Genomic DNA, 27,499 nt, shown 5'->3' on the forward strand with positions numbered 1-27,499 from the left:
ACCAGCGCAGCTCGTCCCCGCCTCCCTAACCTGTTCTTCCTCTCACCTGTCCCCTCCTCCCACGTCTAGCTGCACCTCCAGTTCCCACCTACCAACCTCATCCCGCCTCCATGACCTGTCCGTCCTCCCTGGACTGACCTATCCCCTCCCCACCTATACTCTCCTCTCCACCTATCTTCTCTATCGATCTTTGGTCCGCCTCCCCTTCTCTCCCTATTTATTTCAGAACCCTGTCTCCATCCCCCTGTCTGATGAAGGGTCTAGGCCTGAAACATCAGCTTTTGTGCTCCTGAGATGCTGTTTGGCCTGTTGTGTTCATCCAGCTTCACACTTTGTTATCTTGGATTCTCCAGCATCTGCAGTTCACATTATCTCTGATCAAAATGGTCTGAATAGCTTGCTTTGGCTTCTTTCTGTTACTTTGCAGTGGTTTGAATACCAATTTGAAGATTCTATATCATGAATATTGAAATGTTTGGATTTTAATATTAGTAATCGATATTGTCTTTCTATTTGAATAATACACATGTTGTATTTGCTCATGCTTTGTAAAACATCTAGCTTTACAGTATTAATAAGACCCAAGCTATGTGGTAGCGATAGGAAAACTGTTACTGAGGCATGATTCTGCAAATGAAACTGAAAGAAATATGCAGTGATTCCCATTGAATTTAACTTTGTTAGGTGCCAATAATTAAGGTTCTAGTTGAGGAGGTATGGGCATTTGAGATTTGGCCGGCTGAGGTACCAGTGTGAGAGGGTTGCGGGATCAGTGTGACTGAGCAGGTTTTAATGCATTTGACATTTGCTGGCTCATTATTAAGGTAAGTATGTTGGAACCCTCCAACATCTCTGAATCTAACTCAGAGGTAAGACTTCTTCAGAACACTGGGTAATTGTGCTTCAGAGGGCATGTTCCGTGGCAAATATGCTGGGAATTCAGAGAAGTCCTGAGACACAGCTGGTACTTGGAGGGTTAACTTAGAAGTAAAGGTGACATAAATTTGATTTGTAATCCTCCGAGTGCGGGAGATTTAGAAGTGAACGACTGAAGTGTTTATAACGTTAAAATTATTTGATATGGAGAAACTTTTAATTTGTTAGGGGGATAATTGGAGTTGCGCCATCCAGGCCGGAAATCAAATACTTTTTTTCTAGAAACCTGGCTACCTATAAATTGCCGACTCTCCACTGTCATGCTGATAATCTCTCATATCTAAATATTACCCGGTTTAGTATTTTTCGTTTTTTTGGTCTTAAGAATTTATGTTTGAAGTTGTAAATAATTCTATATGCTGACATAATTTAGTAAAGTGCCCATTGATCTGATAGTTTTGCTATCAGAATAGGCTGTCCTGTTTAGACTCCAAAAAGCAACTTGCTGCGATAAAGGTTAATTGAAACTTGAGTGAGCGTGGCTAACTGCAAATAATTCATATCGTATTTCATTAGGAACACTATTGTTTGTCAATCTTTTCACGAGGAGCAGAATAAACCGTAGTATTACTAGTTTACAGGGATATGTATGTCAAAACTAACTTTGAATTTAACTGATTCTTAATTAATTTAATGGAAGAAAATGGGAAATGATTGGACGGAAACGACTCATTTGAAAGACCGGGGAAAATAAATTGTAAGAATTGAAAATCAAATTCTCAAGAAACATAGCTTAAGGCCATTTATTTATGTTGTTTTCTTAAAACTGTAATGTGAAATTTATAAAATAAGATGAAAAATAAAAACAGTCTTTTCAGAATTTATTAGTATAATTATTTTACTCTTGATGTAGTCTTAATCATTTTTACTTCATACATCGTAAAGTTTTGGCCTAATTGCATACATTTGTATTTAGCAGTTGAGGCAATTACCAATTCTGCCAAAGTAGTATATACATGCGTGATTGTAGAATTTTACAACATATCTGTTTATGGATCATTGATTATGTTTTGTCATAATCTTCTACTTTCTTTTTTAAAAAATATAGTATAAATGTAATTATTACATGTTTTGTTTTTCAGCTGGGTTAATAACTTTGGTCATGAAGGACTTGGTCTCATGCTTGATGCTTTGGAGAAACTATTGGACAAAAAACAGTAAGTCAGAACTAGTTCTTTAAATTTAAAGACACAGGATGAGGTGGAAGAGAGTTAGTGACTAAATAAGACCATAATACACAAATTAGGCATTTGGCCTATTGTCTGCTCTGCCATTCAATCATGGCCGAAAAGTTCCTCAACCCCATTCTCTTGCTTTCTCCCTGTAACCCTTGATTCCCCTGATAATCAAGAACCTAACTATCTCAGTCTTAAATGTACTCAATGACCCGGCCTCCACAACCTTCCGTGGCAGCGAATTGCATAGATTCACCACTCTCTGGTTGAAGTAATTTCGCCTTCTCTCCATTATAAAAGGCCTTCCCTTTACTCTAAGGCTGTGCCCTTGGGTCCCAGGCTCTCCTACCAATTGAAGCATCTTCCCAACATCCACTTTGTCCAGGCCATTAAGTATTCTGTAAATTTCAATTAGATCTCCCTTCATCAGCCTAAACTCCAGTAAGTATCGTCCCAGAGTCTTCAAACGTTCCTCATATGTTAAGCTTTCCATTCCTGGGACCATTCTCGTGAATCTCCTCTGAATTACTCCAGGGCCAGTACATCCTTCCTGAGATATGGGGCCCAAAACTGCATGCAATGCTCCAAATGTGGCCTTACCAGAGCCTTATAAAGCCTCAGTAGCACATCCCTGCTTTTATATTCAAGTCCTCGCAAAATAAATGACAACATTCCATTTGTCTTTCTGACTACTGTGTCAACCTGCAAACTTATCTTGAGAGAATCCTGGACTAGAACTCCCAAGTCTCTTTGCACTAGAGACTTCTGAATTTTCTCCCCATTTAGAAAGTTGTGCATGCTTTTATTCTTTTTACCAAAGTGCATGACCTCACCCTTTCTCACATTGTACTCCATTTGCCACTTCTTTGCCCACTCACCTAACCTGTTCAAGCCCTTCTGCAGCCTCGCCACCACCTCAATGCTACCTGCCCTTTCCCCTCTCTTTATATTGTCTGCCAGCTTAGCCAGAATGCCCACAGTTCCTTCATCTGGATCATTAATGTATAGAAGTGAAAAGTTGTGGTCCCAGCATTGATCCTTGCGGAACACCTCTTGTCACTGGCTGCCATCCTGAGAAAGATCCCTTTATCCCTACTCTCTGCTTCCTGCCAGACAGCCAATCTCTATCCATGGTAGCCCTGCCTATGACTCCGTGTCTTACTCAGCAGCCCCCTGAGTGGCACCTTATCAAAGGCCATTTTGAGGTCCAGGTAGATAACATTCATTGGCTGTCCTTGGTCTACCCGGCTTGTTACTTCCTCGAATAATTCTAGCAGATTTGTCAGGCATGACCTCCCCTCGAAGAAACCATGCTGACCTTGCCCTATTTCACTGTACACTAGCAAATATGCAGCAATTTCATCCTTTACAATGGACTCCAAAATTTTACCCACAACTGAGGTTATGCTAATCAGCCCGTAATTTTCTATCTTTTGCCTTATTCCCTTTTTAAACAGGGGTGCCACATTCGCCATTTTCCAGTCCTCTGGGACCCTCTCTGACTCTAGTGGTGATCCTTCAGGAATCACTAATGATTCTACTATCTCTTCAGCTATCTCTTTTAGAACTCTGGGGTGTAGTCCATCTGGTCCAGGTTATTTGTCCACCTTCAGCCCAATCAGTTTTACTTCCATCTTTTCCTTGGTGATGGCTACAATACTCGGATTTTCCCCCAACTGTCTTGAATTTTTGGGATATTCGTCGTGTCTTCTACTGTGAAGACTGAAGTAATTATTCAGTTCCTCAGCCGTTTCCCTGTTCCCCACTACCATCTATCCGCCGTCATTTTCCAGTGGTCTAATTTCTACATTTGCCTCTCTTTTGCCCTTTAGATATATAAAGAAGCTCTTGCAGTCTTCATTTATATTACTGGCTAGTTTACTGTCATATTTAATCTTGTCTATCCTTATTCCTTTTTTTGTTGCCCTCTGTTGATCTTTGTAAGCTTCCGAGTCCTCTGGTTTCCCACCGCCCTTCGCCACATTGTATGCTTTCTAGCGAGTTTTGAGAAGATTTGTAGCTCAGGTTGAGGTTCTGGATGTGAGTTTGCTCGCTGAGCTAGCAGGTTCATTTTCATCACCATTCTAGGTAACATCATCAGTGAGCTTCCGGTGAAGCGCTGGTGTTATGCCCCACTTTCTATTTATCTGTTTAGGTTTCCTTGGGTTGGTGACATCATTTCCTATGTTGGTGATGTCATTTCCTATTCTTTTTCTCAGGGGATGGTATATGAGCTCCAAATCAATGTGTTTGTTGATGGAGTTCCGGTTGGAATGCGGTTGAATAGAAAGCGGGATATAACACCAGCGCTTCACCAGAGGCTCACTGATGATGTTACGTAGAATGGTGATGAAATGTTTGAAAACAAACCTTATATGCCTTCTCTTTTGTTATTATGCTATCCCTGACTTCCTTAGTCAGCCATGGTTGCCTCATCCTCCCTGTACCATGCTGCTTTTTGCTAGGGATGAATTTTTTGCTGTGTCTCCTGAATTACTCCTAGAAACTCCTGCCATTGCTGTTCTACTGTCTTTCCTGCTTGGCTCCTCTTCTAGTCAATTCTGCCCAGTTACTCCCTCATACCTCTGTAGTTGCCTTTTTTCAGCTGTAAGATCCTTATCTCTGATTCTATCTTCTCCCTCTCAAATTGCAGAGTAAATTCTATCATCATATAATCACTGCCACCTAAGAGTTCCTTTACCTTGAGCTCGCTTATTAAGTCTGCTTCATTACACAACACCAAATCCAGTATTGCCTGTTCCTTTGTGGGGTCCACCATGAGCTCCTCTAAAAAGCTATCTCATAGACATTCCACAAACTCCTTTGCTTGTAATCCACTACCAACATGATTTTCCAAATCCACCTGCATATTGATAAATAATAAAAACTGAAGATGTTTATAAACCTATGTGATGAATATTCAGATAATAGTCTGACCAGTTATTCAGCCTTCACCACGTATAGTCACAATATACAATTAGGTACTCTTTCAAAAATGGTGGATTTGATTCCCGATGTATTTCAAACTTAGTATTTTTCCCTCTATTCTACCATGTACTGGATGCTTGAGTACAGATCTAATGTTTCCTTCTGTTGCTTGCTGCTTCTGTCTGCCGTTCTTCACGTGAAGCACAGGAGCAAATTCAGTTTCCTTTCCAACTTAGTTTCTTTCTCCTTCCTTCTGTTTCTTTCTGTCTCTCTTTTCTCTGACTGTCTGCCACATTCACTCCTGTGCAAGGAAACATGTTCTGGTTTTACTGAAGACATTATGGATTACTAATGTAATAGATTCAATGTTTTCTTATTGTGTCAGGTTTCATGAAAAAAGGATCTGAAATTCTTGAGACATCTTTTTCACTCTGCAGCATTGTGTTCCTTTGAGATGCTCAGACTTCTTGCTTCAATTCCTGCTTCCTGCCCCCTGTTTCCATTTTGAATGGAGTGCACCAAAGCATTTAAATATTTTAGTAATACATGTATGTTGCACTCTGGGTTGCAGGTCATTCTGCACAATTCTCCTCAGAACACTTACCTTTTATCCTGATGAATGAGTAAGATTTTCGGACGCACTTTAACTTTAATTGACACCCAAGCCGATTACAATTATATACAGTTTGGAAAAGTTAATCTAAAGCTTACTAGTCTTTCTTAGTTACAAGACCCATACCCAGTATAAGTTTGTCATGGTAAGTACATGCTTGATAAAAAAATATAGTTTTTAAAAAAGGCTTCCAACCTAGCCTAACCAAATCATAATTAAAATTTTTAATTATTTGAAGAATAATAAATAATGACTATGTGTGTATCCTTAGACAACTGACAAGTAATCTTTAAGTTAATGGGATTTGTCTGTATGAATGTTTTGCATAGCCATCAAAGATTTAAAACAAATTTGTGGTTCAAAACATGTACTTCATTCAAATTTTATTGAAGTATGACAACTGGTGTTTGAAGAATAGATATCTATCCCTGCATTTCTTTTACTGTAGACAAGAAATGATTGACAAGAAAAACCAACATAAGCTTATCCAATGTCTAAAGGCATTTATGAACAACAAGGTAAGACCTTTATTTTCATCAAAATAACATGTAAGAGACATAATTCTGTTTCAGGATTGGGAATTTTACCTTTAGTCACAATCACTATTCCTGAATGAAATGAGTTACATGTCTAATATAGAAATTCACTTCCATGAGACATGTATCTGTCAGAGATATTCATGAAAATCTAATGTTAATCAATATTTAGCTGATCATTAAGTTTGCTATTTTGGATGCTGTAATATGTTACTTCATACAATATCCATCTTATATCACAAAATATTGTAAAATCTGTCTTAAAGGAGCTACTAACACTAAGCGTCTGAGTGTAGTACTAGGCATTACGTGTTGCAAGGTCAACACGTTAATAATGTACTGTGAAGCAAAAAGTTTTACAGTGTTAGTTTGAAATTAACTTCTGAAACTGAATGACCATAGACAATGGAATGATTGAAGTTGGACTAAAGTTGTGATTTGAAGTCAGAGCAGCAGAGAGTATAGAACACATTAAGGAAGTGTGAAGATCTTTGAGTAAATAGGGATAGATTTCAGGAGCTGTTGAAGGCTAACATTTTTAAGTTGATTCAGTAGGTCACTAAGTCCATGTAGTTTGACAAGAATTTGCAGAGAGATTTGTGATTTTGTATACAGAGGAGGAACACACCACAGTTTGAGATTGTGTGGAGTACTTGCTTGGGAAAAATGCTTAAGTTCAATGCAGAAATCATTGAGCAATGTTGGAGATAGGTAGGATCCAGAACGTAATGCATTCTTTCTAATGCACTGGATTTGAACAAGATACTATTGCATTTAATCTAATGACGTTGATAGGACTCGAGCCTCCGGGCATCTAACTACCAGATGTGCTCATCTATGTTAGGGATGCATTTCTGAAAATCCCAACTCTATGTGGGATTTCCCATAGGAATCGATGTTAAAATTGGAACTAGGTTCTGTTGGTCCTTCCCTCGAAATGGAAATATAATATTTTAAATGTCAAATTCCTACTTTGGTTAGTAAAGTAACTGTTCATTCCAGAAGGAAGACAATAAAACTTGTGAATGATATGTACTGATCTGGTGTGCTTGTTTACCTTAAAATGGAGCTCGAGTATATCTAGTACATTTAGGTCCAAATATTATTGTGTTCCCACAGCCATTTAAGCAAACGAAGAAGCTGCATGTAACATTTTCTTTAAAGTACCCCCTGCAGTGGATCCTCTTAGAAGAGAGATCAGGGGCTTCTGCCTGGTTTTGGTGAGAGTACTTAGGGGATTGTGGTGTGGGGCTGTTTTCTGAGTTGATTGCTCATTCCTGGCTACATTTCTCAACAGGTTACTAGCCAGTACTGTGGCATTTCTGTATCAGATTAAAACTAATAGTTGGTGACGTGCACAGGAAGTCTTTGTCCAGGTTGTGATGATGGCCTGTCTTATGCAGATGGAATTCTGCAGCTCTCCTGTATTGTTCTGCTGGTCAGGGTTTGAAATCTGATGGGCAGAGTGCTGCTGAGATAATAGAAACTGCAGATGCTGGAGAATCCGAGATAACAAGGTGTAGAGCTGGATGAACACAACAGGCCAAGCAGCATCTTAGGAACAGGAAAGCTGACGTTTCAGGCCTAGACCCTTCTTCAGAAATTTCTGATGAAGGGTCCAGGCCCGAAACATCAGCTTTCCTGCTCCTAAGATGCTGCTTGTCCTGCTGTGTTCGTCCAGCTGTACACCTTGTTTCCTTGGAGGGCTGCTGAGCTTAGCAGTGGCTGCTGCCTTGTGAGCATCAGTGTACAGGAAGAGCGAGAGGTAGTGAGGGATTGATAGGAGAGTTAGGTGGCAAGAAAGAGAGGAGAGACGAGTTGCTGAGCTTGGTAGTGTCTTGCACTTCAGAGGGTGCGTCAAGCTCACACTAATCTTGTGCCTCCCAAAGGGGTATAGTTTGGTGCCCAGCAGACCAGGGCAGCTACTAATTTCGACCTATGTTAGCACGTGAGGAATCAGAGGAGGGAAGCTGCCAGGTTCAGAATGAGATGATGCCCCATATTTGAGGGTTGCTAAACCTGGCAGTGACTAACTCAATTTTGTGTGGGAGGCATTGGTAGCTTGTGCAGGGTCCCAGGGAGGATACTGGTGAATGACAGGTTTGGCAGATGGTCTGCGGCCAGGTGGGTCTCTGGCTGCAGATTGGAGAGCTTCAAGAAATCTCAAGTTGGAGAGAGAGGTATCACTCCAGAAATACACCAATTTATTGTAGCAAAATAACCTTAAAGGGGTTATGAATATGGTGTCCCTGTAGATTCAGATTATAGTAGATTTAGTATGATCTTGCTCATTTTGAATGAAGCAATTTTAAAATTTCAAATTTTGTTGAAGAATCAGCAGTGAAAACAATACAATAATGTCCATCGTGCCAGTGAGCCAGCAGAAAATAGACTTTATCTTTCATCATGGGATCTTGTCTCTGAAATTGATTCTTTTAAGGAGTGTGATGCACATGATGATCATGTCAGTATTAAAGATGGCAATCTTCTGTAAACTGTAAGTAACAGCAGGACATGTAAGGGGAACAAGACAGTTCAACCAGCTCTGACTGGAATCATGAGCCAGCTGTGCCATAGACACACTAAAGAGATGGTATCAGCAAAGAGAATGATTGCCAATGTTGGCATTGGTGAGGGATGGAATTGGGTGTGAGCTCATATTGCAGCTGAATAGATGTTGGTGGCTTAGATTAAGACAGATTTATTGCTGTGAGCAGCCACTCATGGGACTGAAAAGAAAAATCCAGCTCTAGGTAAGGTAATGAACAAACAAGTTATCCTGGCAAAGAGATATTTGAGTCAACCTTGCTATATATAATAAAATTGGGCCACAGGACGGAAGGTTACATTTCTTATTGGTCAAGTTGTATCTGGCTAGAGTTCCTTATGTGAATGTTACGGTTAGACATTTAAAAAAGCATTACAGTATCATATTTGAAAAATCATCATCTTAACCTATAACCTATCTATTTGCTACATAGTTTGGATTGCAAAGAATTCTTGGCGATGAAAGGAGCCTGTTGTTACTGGCAAGAGCAATTGACCCAAAACAAACAAACATGATGATAGAAATTGTTAAAATTCTGTCTGCAATTTGCATTGTCGGAGAAGAAAATATGTAAGTTAAACATATACCTGTTTTCCATACAAATGCATCAACTGTTAGTTTGTTTAAGGTGTTCAGCACTTGCTTCTGAAAATGCCATTATCCTTTCCTTTTTAAATACTTTTTATTTGTTGCTCATTATGCTGTTTTTTTTAATGACATCAGGGAGAAGAAGGAAGGCATGTTAGAAAAAATTGATTTGCTGAGTTCTGAAGAACAAAATTTAAATGAATTTTCAGAGTCATAGACATAGAGTTATAGAGTCCTACAGCACAGAGACAGGCCCTTTGGCTCAAACCAGTCTGTGCTGACGAAAATGTTCATCCATGCCAAGCCATTTCCCTGTACTTGGCCCATATCCTTCGAAACCTTTCCTATCCACGTATTTGTCCAAATGCCTTTTACATGTTGTTAAAGCACCTGCCTCAACCATTTCCACTGGCAGCTCATTCCATATGTGACCACCCTCTGTGTAAAAAAAAAAGTTGCCCCTTAGGTTCCCATGTATTCTTTCCTCTCCTCCCTGTTGGCCTCTAGTCCTTGATTCCCCAACCCTGGGAAAATAACTGAGTGCATTCACCCTATCCATGCCACTCATGATCTTATACACTTCCATAAGATCCCCCCTCAATTCTCCTACGCTGTAAAGAAAAAAGTCCTAGCTTGTCGAACCTCTTCCTATAACTCAGTCTCTTGAGTCCTGGCAACATCCTTGTAAATTTCTTCTGCACGCTTTCTCATTTAATAACGTTCTTCCTATAGAAAAGTGGCCAAAACTGAACACAGTACTCCAAGTGCGGCCTCACCAATGTTCTGTACAACTGCAAAATAACTTCCAAACTTCTATACTCAGTACTCTGACCGACGAAGGCCAGTGTGTCAAAAGCCTTCTTCACTGCCGTGTCTATCTTTTATTCTGCTTTCAGAGAATTGTGCACCTGAATTCCAAGGTCCCTCTGTTCCATTACACTCCTTAAGGCCCTAGTATTTACCATGAAACTCCTACCTGGGTTTAACTTTCCAAAATACAACTTCTCACACTGAGCTATATTAAACTTCATTTGCCAATTCTCGGCTAACTTCCCCAGCTGATCAAGATCCAGCTGCAATTTCTGATAACCTTTTTCATTGTCCATGATACTGCCTATTTTAGTGTCGTCTGCAAACTTACTAATCATGCCTTGTGTATTCTCATCCAAATCATTGGTAACTACAGGTTACCAACCTGTTGTTACCTGACATAGGTAACAAATGGCACTGGGCCCAGTCCCGACCCCTGAGACACAACACTAGTCTTAGGCCTCCAGTCAGATAAGCATCCTTCTAGTATTACCCTCTCCTTTCTACCATTAAGCCAATTTATCATTTCTCCCTGGATTCCATGTGATCTAATCTTCCAGACTAGCCTACCATGTGGAACCTTATCAAAGGTCTTACTGAAATCCATACAGACCACGTCTACTGCCCTGCATTCAAACACCTTCTTGGTCACTTCATCAGAGAACTGTAACAAATTTGTGAGGCATGACCTCCCATGCACAAAGCCATGCTGACTACTCCCAGTCTGACCTTCCAAATATATACATATTTTATCCTTCAGAATCTTTTCAAGTAACTTACCTATCACAGATATTACGTTTACTCGTCTATAATTCCCAGGTTTTACTTTGCAGGCCCTCTTGCTTAGTGGAAAACATTCGCTACCATCCAGTCTTCCGGCACTTCGTCCATGGCTAATGATGATGCAAATACATCAGTCAGGGTCCCGCAATTTCTTCCATAGCCTCTTGCAGGGTTCTTGGATATGTCTGTTCAGGACCAGGATATTTATCTACCTTCATACATTCTAATACCTCCAACACCACCTGAACTGTGATATGAACTGTCCCCAGGATATTGCCACTAACTTCCCCAAGTTCCCAAGTCGTCTTGTCTTTCTTCCATGGTAAACATAGAGGAGAAGTATTCAATGAGGGGCTCGCACATCTCTTGTGGTTATACACATACATGTCACTGTGGGCCTTGAAGGGTCCTATTCTGTCTCTAGATATTACTTTTCTTTTAACATACTTAAAGAGTCTTTTTGGATTCACCCTAATCTTCTCAGCCAAAGCTATCTCATGCCTCCTTTTTGCCCTCCTGATCATCATCTTCAGTGAACTCCAATATCCCCTGTATACCTCCAGGGATTCCCTTGATCCCAGCTGCCTATCCCTGAGCAGGCCTCCTATTTTTTTTCTAGTCACAGCTTCAAAATCTCTTGTCATCCAGCGTTCCCTACTCCTGCCAACCTTCCCCTTCACCCTCACAGGAACATATAGACCTTAAACTCTAGCTATCACACATTGAAAGGCCTCCCATTTGCCAGAGGTCCCTTTGCCTGCAAACAAACTATTCTGGTCAACCCCTGCAAGCTCCTGTCTAATTCCATCGAAATTCGCCTTGCCCCAATTTAGAACTTGAACCTGTGGACCAGTTTTGCCTCTTTCCATAACTATTTTAAAATTAATAGAATTATGGTGACTGGTCCTGAAGTGCTGCCCCACTGTCACCTTAGTCAACTGTCCTTCCCTATTTCCCAAGAGTAGGTCAAGTTTTGCCGCTTCTTGTGTAGGCCCCTCTTTATACTATAGGGAACTTTGCTGAACATATTTTACAGATTCCATCCCATCTAAGCCCTTAACATTATGGTAGTCCCAGGCTATGTTAGGAAAATTGAAATCCTCCTTTATGACAACCTTACTTCTCCTGCGAGTCTCCCTGCATATTTGTTCCTCTAATTCCAGTTGACTATTTAGGGGTCTGTAGTACGACCCAATAACATCACCATCTCCTCCTTATTTCTTAGCTCCACACACACAGCCTCACTGAATGATCACTCAGTTATTTCATCTCTGATTTCTACTGTGGTACTCTACTTAAATCAAAAACACAACTCCCCCTTCCCTCTTTCCTCCACCTCTGACCTGTCTAAAGCATCTGTATCCAGGCACGTTAAGCTGCCAATCCTGTCCCTCCCTTAGCCTTATTTCTGGAATGGCTGTAATAGCCCAGTCACATGTACCTATCCATACCCTGAGTTCATCGGCCTTACCTGTCAGCCCTGTTGCATTGAAGTAGATGCAAATGAATCCAATGGGCATTCCTTGCTCCTTGTCCTGTTCCATCCTGACCTGTCTCTTCAACTTGCTATTTCTGCACACTGTATCTTCTTTCCTAGCCTCGCACTTGCTTCCCTGCTGTTTTGAATCCCACCCCCCTGCCAACCGAGTTTAAACCCTCCCTTGTAGCACTAGCAATTTTTCCTCCAGTTCAGCTGCAACCCGTCCCTCTTGAACAGGTCACCTCCGCCCCAGAAAAGATCCTAATGATCCAGGAGTCTGAATCCCTGCCCCATGCACCAGCTCTTTAGCCATGCATTCACCTGCCATGTCCTCTTGTTCTTAACCTCACTAACATGTGGCACTGGAAATAATCTGGAGATTAACACTGTCAAGGCCCTGGTTTTTAACTTCTTTCCTAGCTCTCTATAATCGCTCTGCAGGACCTCATGCCGGTTTCTACCGATGTCATTTGTGCTAATGTGCACAATGACTTCTGGCTGCTCACCCTGCCTGTTGAGAATGTTCTGTAGCCGCTGTGAGACAACCTGGATCCTGGCACCTGGGAAGCCACATACCATCCTGGACTCCTGTTTATGGCCACAGAATCTCCTGTCTCCCCCCTTAGCTATCAAGTTGCCTATCACTAAGGTCCTATTCACCTTTACCCTTTCCCACTGTGCCCCAGAGTCAGTTGTGGTGCCACCAGCCTGTCGGTCGTTTCACCCACCCCCAACAGGATCCAAAATGACATACTTGTTTTTGAGGGGAATGGCCATAGGGCATTCTTGCACTCTCTGCCTACTCACTTTGCCTTTCCTGGTGGCCACCCAGCTACTCTCAACCTGCATCTTAGATGTAACCACTGAATCTCTAATCAGATGCACTCAGCATTTCAGATAATCTTGTGTGTGTCCGGCTCCAGCTCCCTAACATGGTTTTCCAGGAGCTACAGCTGGGTGCCCTTACTACAGATGTAGTCATCAGGTACAATGGAGGTCTCCCACATCCTGCAGGAGGAGCATACCACTGCCCTAACTGCCTTCTCAACTGCTCTAAGATTAAGAGGAAAGTTAAAAGGAATTGACCTGACCTTACCTGTAGTTTTTGCTGAGCTGCTGCTCACCGAAGCCTATCATGCAAATGTCTAACTGCTCACTCTGTTACCAGCAAATTAGCACGTCTCTTTAACGCCTTCTTTGGTTAGAGGAGAAAGAAGGGCGGGAAGGACTACATTGATGTGATGTTTGGGGCTTAAGAAGTATTTGATACCAAGCCCACAATGATCTGCTCTTCATTGGATGTGACTGCTTTCAGGCTCTGATGTATGCGCTGAAATAATGCCTCTCCCTTGCTGTCACCCTTTGCTGGATGCTCTTCCTCCTGCTGATCATGGGAGTTGTTGCCAGATGATCTGCTGTTTAGTGGAGGTGACTGCTGCTGAAATGATGCCTCACCCTTGCTGTCGCCCTCCGCTGGACCTATCCTATTAACATTTACTTGTTTCACCTTGTCTTCTGCCCAAAGGCACATCCATGATGATTATTTACCAAACCACAGTGAAGTGCTGTGCTTATTTACTTGCAGCTAAGGCAAAGAGCAGATGTAGTCACATCTCTCACATCCACCTCAGCCAGGGATCGAAACCCATGCTGTCCCATTAATCTGATCCATAAGTAGCTGCCTGCCTAACTGACTCTGCATAGATGTTTTTTCTATCAACAGAAAGAAATTTGAAAGCTGAAACAAACAAACCGATTTTTAAAAAATCAACCTGCTTGAATGCATTATGATGCATGTCTGGAGCAGGTGGGAGTTGAACGTGGGCCTCCTGGCTCAGAGGTAGAGACATTGCACCACAAGAGCATTCCTCATAGTGGATTGAAATTTTCTGATCAAAACTCTTCAAAGAGATGCTCTTATAATATTTGGAGCAGTTGGGACTTGCACCCAGGCCTCCTGGCTCTGAGATACAGCGCCATTGCAGCACCGTAAGAGATCTCCGAACAGTCAATTTTTTTTTGTCTGTTTAACCTGTTTCTCTAATCAACCTGTTTAGAGATGTTATTACACACTATTGGAACAGTTGGAACTTGAATTCAAGTCTCACAATTCAGGGGTAGGGACACTATCCACTGCGCCACTGCATCCACTCCTAATATTGGATATTGTCTCACTTTAAATGAGTCTGACTTGAAGTTTTTAGTTTATTGTGAAGTGATTTTGTTTTTGTTCTGCCTTTCAATTCAAACTAGGAATGGGACATAGAAATTTTATGATGGAACAGTTGAGTTTCAGTGAGAGCAAATATTTATATTGATTATGTGGGAAATGAAAATTATAGAACTTGATAAGAAAACAAAGCCTTCTAATAGAATTAGTAATCTTTAATGGAACACTTAAAAACCCGTTCTACCCTGTTCTGTTGAAATCTGCATATGTTTTAGAATGTGTTCACTAAATTTAAATTCGTGTTAATCCCTCAGCTGACTGTAGGAAGCAATTTGCTGTCTGTATTATGTTATTATTGCTGACTGAACTTGGCAGGCATTATAGTATTTTCACTGATATTTAAGTGTCACATTTATGTAAGAATTACTATTTTAATATGAAATAGATTTTCTTTCTTTTCATAAGTTCAGTTTAACTATAGCAACGTACCTATTTATTTTAAACTTGATTATATTTAAAGAAGAATTAAAAGAAAAAGTGGTTCTGCAACATGCTGTAAGACTTTTTCTACAATATTTTAGCCTTGATAAAATTTTGGAAGCCATAACCACAGCTGCGGAGCAAAATAACAGAGAACGATTTGCACCCATTGTCGAGGGATTGGACAATCATGAAGCACTTCAATTGCAGGTGAATGTCTGTTGGTCTTTATCTCTGTTCATTGAAAGCATTAAAAATAAGCATACATGTGAGTTGTATGCTTTGCCTTTGGATTTGCTTGAAATAGTAATTTTGTGAGTCAATGCTTACATTTTGTTTCATTATTTGTTCATTGATTGGAGATGGGATTTATTGCCTGTCCCTAGCTGCCCTTTAGAAGGTGGTGTTGAGCTGCCGTATTAAACCGCTGCAGTCCATTTGGTGTAAATCCACAATGCTGCTGGATTTTGATCCGGTGACACTGAATTAATGTTGATATAAGTCAAGATGGTGAGTGGTTTGAAAGGGAATTTGCAGTTGTTAATCTTCTCATGTATTTGCTAGCCTTGCACATTCAGATGGTAGTGATTATAGGTTTGGACCCCACGACCAAAGAGATATTTCCCTTCCTACCTCTATCTGCCTTTTGTAGGGACCACTCACTCCGTGATTCGCTCGTCTGCTCCACACTCCCCACTGACACCACTACACCCGGCACCTTTCCCTGCAACTGCAGGAAGTGCTATACCTGTCCCTACACATCCCTGCGCACCACGCCCCCAACCTCCATTCTCTCCCCCCCCCCCCCCCCCCCCCCCCCCACCCCACCTCCATTCAAGGCCCAAAGCAAACCTTTCATATCAGACAGGGGTCTGCCTGTACATCCACCAACTTGGTCTGCTGTATCTGCTGCTCCTGATGTGGCCGCCTCTAGCGTACATTTGGATATTGTTTTGTAGACCGTTTACACTTTGTGCGTGACAAACGACAACACCTTCCAGTCGCCAACCATTTTAACTCCCCCTTCCACTCCCTGGGTGACATGTCTATCCTGGGCCACCTCCAGTGCAATACTGACACTGCTGCAAACTAGAGTAGCAACACCTAATATTGGCTTCACTGTTAATTTGATTGCACAGTTTGCACTTTTTATGTGGAATGCATTTCATTCGATGTGATAATTAGCTCTCTGATATGAGTTTAAACTTCGGCAGTCAGTTCCCATGAAAGAGTTTGTAAAATAGGACTCATTCTTTGTCTTTGTTGCCTTTGTCAGAAAATTATAAACCAGTAAATTTTCCTTTCACAGCAGCTGGTTGGCGAGCTTAAAAATTTATAGCATTAAATGACTTGTGTTTGGCTTCAGCACCTGATAAAATTCCACTTATAAATGTGTGCTGGTGCCAGAATTCTCTCTACATCCCCACAGTCCTGGGGCTTTTATATTTTTAGTGTGTAGAGTGTGGAGAGAACTGAATTTAAAAGAAATATCACCAAACACACTAGGACATATTATTTATGCAAGTATCAAACATACAGTACACTGCAAACAATTTTCCACTTTGGCTGTTTTGGGGCTTGAACAATTTTGTTAAATTTCATATGAAAGGGTCAGAAAGACTACCATTTCATATATAGTTCAGGTGTCTCATTGTTTAACAATGCTGACCCAACCACTGTTTCGTGGGAATGTTTTGAAAAACTTGTCAATTGTTGTGTTTCCCACACATCTTCCCCAGTTTGCTGTTATTATTATTACTATTGTTACTATTATTTAGTATGTATCTGAATCATGCAATGTTCTGGACAGCAGTCTTCGAATACACTTCGTTTGGCTTTTTTTGAAAATCAACTAAATTGTTTTTTTGGACATTTTTTAATCATCAAACTATTTAGAAGGGCATGAATGAACATTAATTTTGGGTGCCCAGAGGGGTTTTGGCTTTTACCTTGGAATCTCCCCACTTAAATGCTCTATAATACATACTATATGAAGTGCAACTTCCATTATACTCGTCTTAAATATGGAAAAGTTGCGAAGAACACAAGCCTCTGATCTTGTTGTTTAGACATTTGATTTTATGCAGATTGGAAATATTTGGCGGATGGCCCTGTCCTCAAAGATGTGTGTCACTATAGGATGAGACTACACATATGCTTCTGATGCGCACAGCTAAATACGGTTTTGTGATTTAAGAGGTGCAATAGTATACTAGTTCGGATGCTGTACATGATTTAAAGGCCTGTGCTATCAATCCAGATCATGAATGTTTATATGTCAATATCAATAAAAGTAACTAACGATTAGATTGCTGTAAAACCCAAATGTTGTTAATATACTTTCAGATAGGCACTATATTTCTCCTTGCTTTGATTCTCTCTTAACTACTCATTGCAATGGCCTTGCTGTTTTGAACTGCATCACCGTTGGCTCAGCGTAGTGGGGAAAGTTATTAGAAGCTGACCTTGCCAGCATACCCCACGTTCTATGGAGAATAAAGGAAGAGTAAAAATATGCATGACAGATAATCTTAATGTTTTTCAAGATGGAAATTAATTCTTCAAATGCAGTGGTCTTTTGGCTCTGAAATGTGTGCAAAGCTGCATCAAATTGTGTTGTTAGAGAAATATTTTAGTGTTTGTTGGTGTTGATTATTGCACCATTTAATAGTTAATTGGGAGTATTACAATATTGTGATGGCTAGGTTGATTTTCTTGATATTCTGCTCCTGCAACTGTTACTGCTAACCTGTTTTCGTGGAAGCTCCTCAACAGTATTGTAGATATAATTTATCACTGAAAATTTAGTAGTATTATGGCATATTTTGAGGTGTCAATCTGTAAATGGTTTTCTGTAAATTATCTAAATTCTTAGGTAATTATTGACCCGCTCTTACTATTCTTCATATGTATATACGCGATATAGTAGCCTCCCTTCATCTTATTATTTAATTAGAAACTTTAGACTTCATTGTTTTGCTGCACAATGACCTGAAATGTAGTGGATATTTTTCCGTGTGAGGAGAAAAGTCATGGCAAACTTGTATTACTTTAATTCACCTTTGAACAAGTCTGCTAATTTATGATTTTTACAGAATTAAATTGGCTCATACCAGTAAAAATTCTGGGATTTTTCACAGAGTAGGAAATTGCTTCTTTTGGCAATTACTGATATGACCTGAGAATATCTGATTTGAGAGTGGCATTGGAAGAAAACATAGAAAGAAATCGTACCCTTAACCAATTACTTTTGGCTGGCTAATGGAGCATGCTTATTGGGAGAGGGTGAAAAATCTCTTAATGAATTGATGGCACTTTGCAGGTGAATTCTGAAAACTTCTAATCACTGGTTCTTCCATTTTGAAAAAGAAAATGAGACAAAAAATGTACACAGAAATGAACACTCACCATGTATAAATATTTTTGCATATTCTATTCACTAGTTTGAAGAGATTATATTACGTTCCAAGTTATTTGTATGTTAGTGTTTTTCAGAGTCTATTTTGTTAGTGAAAGGCTTTACTATGGCACTTGCCTTCTCTTGCTATCTCTGATTTGTCCCTCAAGTCATTCGTATTTTATTTGAATAGACATCATTTCTTTCCCATATATTTAGTTTATCAGGATTCTATCTTGCAAAGTACTATAGTGTTGAATATATCTTTCTTTGTGGGTGTCTGATTTTCAAGAGTCTTGCTGCTGTTCAGATAGAAATGTAGAACAGATAGAAAGAGGAATTCCCTGTGTTATCTTTTTCTTTCCTTTCAGAGCCTACATCCAGTTTCTTCTTCATGAAATCTATAAAGTCAGGTTGATTTTTGGGACAAATCAGATGTAGCATCTGAAAACATAAAACATAAAATGTAATGAATTTTCTCCTGGACTATCTAAGGCTGCAACACCAGAACATGAATCCAGTAACCCACATTAATAACTAGGACTAATTCCAAGGATAAGTCTATGACCACAGCAGCATCGGAATCATCGCTGAAATATTTAACTGTCTATGTCTGTAGTTGTAATGAACTTGATACTTATTCACTTTTTCCTTTTAAAGATTTTGAAGAGATCAGTGAGAGCCATGTAACAGCAATTATAGAAGGAGCAGAGCATTAAGAAGCAAAACATGACCATGACAATAATGCAAAATTTCAAATGAAATGCTATTTAAGCATTACTTGGGAATTTATTCTGCATTTTCGTCTGATTAGTTTGCACTCATACACTTGGTGATCATTGTTCAGGTTCAATAATTAGCTCATCCCTCAGACTCTTTATCCTTGTGTCTGCAGAAATGAGGACTATATTTCTGCGTGCTACTTTTTATGACTTAGAATTTTTTAACTCCTGAAATTAAGATTATTTGTTGAATGACCCACAAAGATCTGGTATTCTTGGTTTTGCGATCATGCCCAATTTGTACGTAATGTATAGAATGCAGGTCCTCTAAAATTTCTGAAAATTAGACATCTTGTTTTCTGTTGGGTTTACTAAGGTGATTTTTTTGGCTGACCAGGATGTGCTGCCACTTGATTTCTCCTCTTGAGGTACTTTCACTTGTTGTAGAAGGCACAGAGCAACTGGTTCACAACTTATAAATCTCTGACTTATTGTTGAACAGCAACAGACTCATGTCAACTGATCAAAATGGTGGACTGAGAGTGGAGTGGACATTGCAGATGGTCCTGAGTTGCAGGATTTTTTGTACAATTCTTATGGTTTTTGCATTTCAGAATCATAAGATTTTTATTTTGAATCATTTTGTGATTCTTGTCGTCTAAATAGGTGCAAAAAGACATGAAGTCAAGTTCTTTTCCCATCAAGGTTTGAGAGGCATGGACCTCCATGTGTTTGTCAAGTATCAATGTGTGGAGAATTTTTTTTTTCCTCTAGCTTCATTTTAAACTTTTATATTTCTAAAAATATCTGCCTTAAAAAAAGAGTGAAGGCAAGTTTTTTTCTTACAGTCAGTAAGAAGTAGAATTTCTTTTTCAACTGAATTATTTTTAATAGAATTTTGCTTATTGAATTTTGATCTGCAGAACAATTATTTTTATCTTTGAAGAAAAATGTGTATAAAAACAATACATGAAGAAGGAGAGATTGTTTGTATACTGGGCTTTTGGAGAAGCCTACATGTGGATTCTGGAGAGAGTTTTTTATTTCAATTTGCAGATTGAAACCTGCGTGTTGGAGTATTTCAGGAGGAGTTATTTTTTGTTGGTTCAGCTAAGTGCTTGATTTCTTTTTAATATTTATATGTTCATTTTTTTCTTTTTTTGTATGCTTAATATTAAATCTGTGCGTAAGAAAAGGCTGTTAATTTTAATGTGTAAGATGCTATTAAAAGCTGCTTTTTAGGCTTGATGCCACTGAGGGCGCACAAGAAACACCGAGTGCGATGACCAGTCGATTTTGAGTTGCAATCACACATTGTGATGAGTGAGACAGATGGTTGACTGTCAGGAAAGATTAGAAGGTATTTCAGAAGCCTCTTGCAAATATTCCTCTCTCAAACAGTAAATCCTTTTTGGGCAATTTGAAAGAGCCTGTCAGAGGAAAATAGAACCAGTAGCCAGATCTTGGGAAATAAGAATAGTTGGAGTTGTTGGTTGATTTACTGACCTGACTGGTTTTCATGCAAATGATTCATCTCCCTTCTAGGTGACTTTGTCAGTGCTGTGTAGCCTCCATTGAAGTGCTGTTGTGCTGTCCCACTCTGAATTTATATGGTCCATTGTGTCATGGTGGGCAATCTTGTTTCTGGTTTTGTACCATAGTGGTATGTAGATAGGATCTATTTCAGCATGTTTGTTAATTGCATCGGTGGTTGAAAACCAGGCCTCCAGGAATTCTCATGTTTGTCTTTCTCTCAACTTTCCTAGTATTGCAACTTTATCCCAGTCAAATTGATGTCCTTCTATGTCAGAAATTATTGAAATGAGGGAGAGTTGATTGTGCTGTTTTGCTGCAAATTGGCGTTCATGTATCCTGTTGATGAGTTTCTTGCCCGTCTGTCCTATATAGTGTTTTTCACAGTTGCTGCATGGTATTTTTATATCACATTTTCCCTGCTCATGGTGGATATAGAGTCTTTCATCTTGGAGTGTAACTGGAGAGGTGTAGCTGTTGACAAGCAGGAGGATTGTGGAGGCCTGGTTTTCAACCACTGATGCAGTTAAAAAACATGCTGAAATAGACCCCATCTACATAGTACCACAGTTCAAGACTGGAAGCAAGACTGCCTGCCATGACAGACCAGACCACGCAAATTCAGGGCCGGACAGAGCAGCACTTCAATGGAGACTACACAGCACCGACGATGTCACCTAGAAGGAAGACAAGACGTTTGCAAGAAAACCAGTCGGCTCAATGAACCAACCAAAACCTCCAACTGCAACCCGTGCTACAGATCTTCATCAAAACAATAAACTAGGAATGAATAAGTTAAAGACTTCTTGTAAAGATTTAAAAGAATAATTTTTATAGGGGACTGTCCTGCCAAAGGTACAGACCGGAGATCCTGCAGCAGTGAGCGTGAATCTGGAATAATTTGTTGCTTTCCTGGTGCCAGGATTAAGGGTGTCTGAAAACATTTAAAGCATGTTGTCAAAGGGGAAGAATAAGATGATGGAAGTTGTTGTACAAGTTGGTAGGAATGACATAGTTAGGGATAATGGATTAAGGGCCTGCATGAGTGAATAGAAGAGGTTAAGTAGAAGGTTAAAAATGAGAAAGTTGGAAGTAGTAATTTCTGGTTTACTTCCAGTGCCAAGCTCTAGTGAGGGAAGGAATAAAACGGAAGATGAATTAAAGACTGAAGAGGTGGTGCCATGTGCAGGGATTCAATTTTTTGGATCATTAAGAACACTTCTGTGACAGAAGAGACTTGTGCAAAAAGGATGGGTCTCCTCTGAACTGGAAAGGAACCAATATCCTGGGGAGTAGTTATGCCAATTCTATTTCAGGAGCCTGTAAAATTTTAGGGAGGGGTAGTGGAAGCTAAGTAACAGTGAAAATAGAAAGAAAGATGAGGATGATTCTGAAACATAAAAGAGCAAGTTAATTAGAAAATACAAACAAGAAGAAGTCAGAGCACAATAAGTCTGAAGAATTAAGCTACATTTATTTGAGCACAAGAGTTCTTAAAGATAAGGCTTATGAACTCAGCATTTATGGAAGCATGGGAATGAAATGATGTAGCTATTACAGAATCTTGGCTGAGGGAAGGAGAGGACTGACAGCGCAAAGGCCCAGGTTTAGATTTAAAGGAAGGATTAAAAAAAAGACGGAAGAGAGGATGAGGAGTGACGTTTTTGATTAAGGAAAACATTACTGCTGCAATTAGAGAAGGTATTTCTGATGGATCATTTAGTAAAACTATATGGGTTGAAATTAGAAATTATAAAGGGATGATCATCTTGTTAAGATTAAGATTGTGTCCATGGTTGGAAGATTGGTTTCCATGATGGTCTCGGCTGTGCACACCACCTTCCATAGATTCTTACGGCCCTTAACAGAGCAGTTTCCATACCAGGCTGTTATGCACGTGGACAATATGCCTTCGATGGTGCATCTTTAAAAGTTAGTGAGGGTTCTTATGGACATGCCAAGTTTCCTGAACTGCCTGAGGAAGAAGAGGTGGTGTTGTGCTTTCTTCACTGTTGCATTTGCATGTTGGTTTGCATGATAACCTCAGCTCTGTTGATGTAGTTGGGAGCATGCTTGGTTTCTTTCTGAAGTCGATGATTCTTTAGTTTTGCTGACGTTGAGAGACAGATTGTTGTTTTCATTGCAGCACGCCACCAAGCCCTCTTATCACCCTTTTGTATTTTGACATGTTGGATATCCATCCTGCTACAGTGGTGTCATCAGCGGATTTGTAGATGACATTCATTTAGAGTTTGACAACATAGTCACAGGTGAACAGGGAGTACATTAGAAGGATGAGGATGTATCCTTGGTAACTCCAGTGTTGAGTGTTATTGCTGAAGAGGTGCAGTTATCTGTCTTCTTTGATTGCAACCTGTCGACCTGAAACCTGGGGATCAAGTTGCATTAGGCGGAGCCAAGACCAATGTCATGCAGTTTTGAGATCAGTCTGGAGGGGATAATGGTGTTGAAGGTGGAGCTGTACTCAACAAGCACGAGTCTGATGTCGGTGTCCTCCTTCAGATGTTCCAGGAATGAGTGCAGGACTACAGATATGGCATACTCTTTAGACCTGTTTTGCCAGTAGGGAAATTGTAGGGGATTGAGGTGGGTTGGGAGACTGGAGTTGATGTGGGCTATGACCAGCCTGTCAAACCACTTCATGATTATTGAAGTCAGAGCTGTAGGGCGGTAGTCATTGAGGCACACTGCATGTGTTTTCTTGAATGCAGAGACGATGGTAGTCTTGGAGCAGGTGAGGACTTTGGCTTGTAGGAAGCATATAGAAGGTGGGAGGTTGCTTCTATCCGAAATCTTGAAAATTAAGCTTTTGTGTTTGTTTTAACCAATTAAACATTTAAGAGCCTAACAAAAACAATTAATGCACTTTAAATTGTGCATATTATATTTTTAAAAGTACATTTTTGTGAAAATATTGTTCTTTTAGAATTTACGAAACTAACACCATGACTTCCCTAGTTATCTCATACAGTACAGGCAACTAAAGTCAATTAATATGTCTGACATTACTTTATAGTGTAGTAAATCAATTAAAATTGCACTTAGAGTCTAACTTTGTTCTAAACCAGCTAGTGATTACTGTAGACACTTACAGTGCTTTGAAAGAGTGCAAATTACTGCACTTGGCAATGATCATGTGGTGGCTAACATCTCATCTATTATAAACAAATGAAACAAATGTCACAGCTTATGTAGTGAAGCCCAAAACTTAACTTTAGGTTACATCGTTTTCAGATGTTTCAGGCATGATTAAGTTGTACTGTATCGCTCTTTCTCATGAGCCTAATTAGCTGCATTAATCCTCAGGGAAAACATCTTTGGCGTATCCCAGTTGGTAGCCTGATAACATACACAAAAAGCATTCAATTTTGCAGACACTTGAATGTGCACTCTCACTCATATGTATGATTGATCTTCAGCCTATTTCAATAGGATATTTCAATTCTGAACTTGATCTGTGGATGTGGAATAAAGTGGGAATAGATGCCCTTTGTATTATTTGCGGTAATGATCTGTATAATCTTGCATGTGAGAGTCAAGACCAAGGAAACACTGTTTAAAACTATATGCAGACACAAACATCAGCTACTTTTCTAATGTTATGTAATGTTACATTATACAAAAGCCGGACACACCACCACCACTGGTGGAACAACCTATTGAAGTAAGACAGGTTTCAACAGGATGTTATTTGCAGTAGGAATTTAACAACAATGCACAGGCATAAGGAACCGGATATTCCAATGAGTGAAAGGCCCATGCAGATTATTGTTCCATTGCCTTTTTATGAAACAAAAGAACTCTGCATTTGTGACAGAAAATTCAGATCAGGGGTCCGTCAGAAATGCAGCATCGTACTTTCTTTTCGGCAGGTCCTTGGAGTAGAGTGCAGATAGAGGTCATTCGACCCATTAAGTCTGCACCAACCCTCCAAAGAACATCCCAACCAGACCCACACCCCTACCCTAACACTACATTTAACATGGCTAGTTTACCTAGCCCCTCCATCCCTGGACAACCATGCACAATTTAGCGTGACTAATTCTCCTGATCTAGTTTGGGAGAGGCAAACAGCATTCCTGAGTTCACAAATCAGTGGTTATATCCTGTTTCCCAGATAGCCACTTTGACAGCTGCTGTTAAAGTACAGTGCGAAAGGTTGGGGTGCCAGGTGTGCTTTGGTTTAGAGTTTCAAATGAATAGGGAGGTTGGGTGTTTTGGGATAAGATGCCAAGGAGTCAAGGTAGATGATTAAGTGTTTAGGGTCAGTTGGGGTGGGTGAAAGGTATTGGGTCTGGTGGTGCTGAGAGGAGGTCAGTTCCCATGATAGAGCAAAGTAGCTTCAAGTCCAGCGGTGGGAAAGGGAAGGTTGGGTACACTGTCCCTTTAAAGCCCTTTTAATTACTTGCTTCAATTCGTACTTTTTGAATGCAGAGCAGATTGTGCATAACAGTGAGAGAGATACAGGTAGTTCCTTGCCTCATCAGTACAGAAACTAAAGTTATAATGTTGAAAATAACTCTTTTACAGACTATGTTGCATCATTTTTGAGCAATCTGGTGGTTGTATTGCCTTTAATTTTAGATTTTTGTAATTTATTCACAAAATACAGACTTTACTGGCTGGAGTTAGAGGTAATGTATTTCATGCCCATCCCAGTTCTCTTTGAGAAGGTGGTGATGAGCTGCCGCCTTGAAATGCTGCAGTCTATTCGGTGTGTGTACACCCACAATGCTGTTTGCAAAGGAGTTCTAATATTTTGATCTAGCAGCAGTCAAAGATATATTTCCAAATCAGGATGGCGTGTCTCTTGGAGGCTAACTTGCAGATGGTGGTGTTCCCATGAATCTGGTTCCCACGTACTCGAGATGGTAGTAGCTGTGGGTTTGGAAGAAGCTGTGAAAAAAGCCTTGAACTTCTCCAGCACATCTTACCTGTCATATGTGTTGCTGTTTCTGTGCATTGGTAGTGGAGAGAATGACATTTGAGTGAAGTGAATCCAGCCATGCAGGTTCCTTTGTCTCGGACATTCTTAGTGTTGTTTGATCTGCACTCATCCAGTAATCCTTCACACCCCTGACTTGTACCTTGTCGACAATGGACACTGTCTGGGAGTTTAGTTATTCGCTACAGTATTTCTAGTCTCTGACCTACTCTTGTAGGGACAATAATTATGTGGTTAATCAAGATCAGTTTCTGGTCAGTGGGAACCTAGGATGATGTTAGTGTGGAAATTGGTGATTGTAATGGTATTAAATGTCAAGGGGCAATACCTAGCTTCTCTCTCATTGAAGATACTTTCCTTGGCACTTGTTTGGAATTTTATTTGCCACTTGTCAGCCTAAACCTAGGTGTTGTTCAAATCTTTCTGCTAATGAATGTCGACTGCTTCAGTATTTGAGGAGTTGCACATGATGCTGGACACTGTACAGTCATCAGGGAATTTCCCATTTCCAACTTTAACGTGGAGGGAAGTACATTGAAGGAGAAGGTGAAGGTGAAACTTCTGTCGCAGTGACTGACCTCCAACACCTACAGCCATTATTCTCTGTGCTGTGACTCTAACCAGCGCAGAGTTTTCTTTTATGAATCCTATTGACTCAGGTTTTGCTGAGGCTCCTTGGTACCGCCTCAACATATTTAGCCTTGATGTCAAGGACACTTCCTCTTGCCTCACCTGTGGAATTCAGCTCTTTTGTTCATTTTTGAATGCAGACTATAATTAATTCAAGATCTGAGTGGCTCTGTCAGAACGTCATGTCAGTGGCAATGAATCGGTTACTGCTTAGCAAGTGCTGTTGATAATTCTTTCCATCACCACTATTTCTGAGAATAAACTAATGGAGTGCTATTGGTCTGGTTGGGTTTACCTTCCTTTTAGTGTCCAGGGCATAGCTGGGCAATATTAAAATTGTCGGGTAGATTCCAATGTTGCTATACTAGAAGAGCTTAGGGGAGTAGTGAGTTTTAGAGCACAAGTATTTTTTATAATTACTGGAACGTTATCATTTCCGATAGCCTTTACAGTATACAGTGCCTTTAGTCATTTCGTGATATCACTAGACTGAATCAAGTTGGCAGAGGACTGGTGTCTGTCATTTTGAGGACCTTAGAAGGAAGCCAAGAGGCATCATTAACTCAACATTTTTGGCTGCAAAATGTTACATGTACTTCAACCTTATTCCTTGCACTGATATAATGTGCTCCTCCACCACTGAAGATGGAGGTACTTGTGGAGTCTCCTACTCCCATGAGATATTTAATTGTTTATCATCATTCAGGATAGGATGCGGCAGGACTGCAAAGCTTAGATTTGAACCATTGGTTGTAGACTTGCGTTGTTTATCACTTGTATCTTAACGTTGCTTGACATACAAGTAGTTCTATGTTATAGCTTTGCCAGGTTGCTGATTTAGTTGCACCCGATACTGCTTTTGGATGTCCTTCTGCATTCTTTATTGAATCTTGGCTGATCAGCTGACTGGATGGAAATGATAGGTGAAAGATTTGACAGGCTATGAGGATGTAGATTGTGTTGAAACACAATTTATCTGCTCCTGATGGCCCACAGGGCATCATAGATGACTAGTCTAGAATTGTTGGAACTGTCCAATATCCATTTATTGTGATACTGTTGCCACTGGTGAAGGACAGTATTCTCAGTGTGAAGTTTGGACTTTATTATCACAAGGATTGTGTAGTGGCCACATATACTAATACTGTCATGAACAGATGCATCTGCAGTAGGCAGATTAGTGAGGATGAAGCCAAATATGTTT

The 27,499-nt window shown here is 40.1% G+C and overlaps 1 protein-coding gene across 5 annotated transcripts in view; it reads left to right on the plus strand.

The window, feature by feature from the left end:
- The window catches only part of diaph2 (diaphanous-related formin 2), a 632,555-nt gene that overhangs the window by 206,513 nt on the left and 398,543 nt on the right, over positions 1 to 27,499 (plus strand). For all 5 annotated transcript variants that reach the window (XM_059651484.1, XM_059651487.1, XM_059651485.1 and 2 more), the window contains 4 exons: positions 2,019 to 2,093; positions 6,101 to 6,170; positions 9,170 to 9,306; positions 15,149 to 15,257. In XM_059651484.1, coding sequence (XP_059507467.1) covers positions 2,019 to 2,093; positions 6,101 to 6,170; positions 9,170 to 9,306; positions 15,149 to 15,257 — 391 coding nt within the window. The remainder of the gene's footprint in view (positions 1 to 2,018; positions 2,094 to 6,100; positions 6,171 to 9,169; positions 9,307 to 15,148; positions 15,258 to 27,499) is intronic.

This window comes from Stegostoma tigrinum, chromosome 15, assembly GCF_030684315.1.
Source record: "Stegostoma tigrinum isolate sSteTig4 chromosome 15, sSteTig4.hap1, whole genome shotgun sequence".
NCBI lineage: Eukaryota > Metazoa > Chordata > Chondrichthyes > Orectolobiformes > Stegostomatidae > Stegostoma > Stegostoma tigrinum.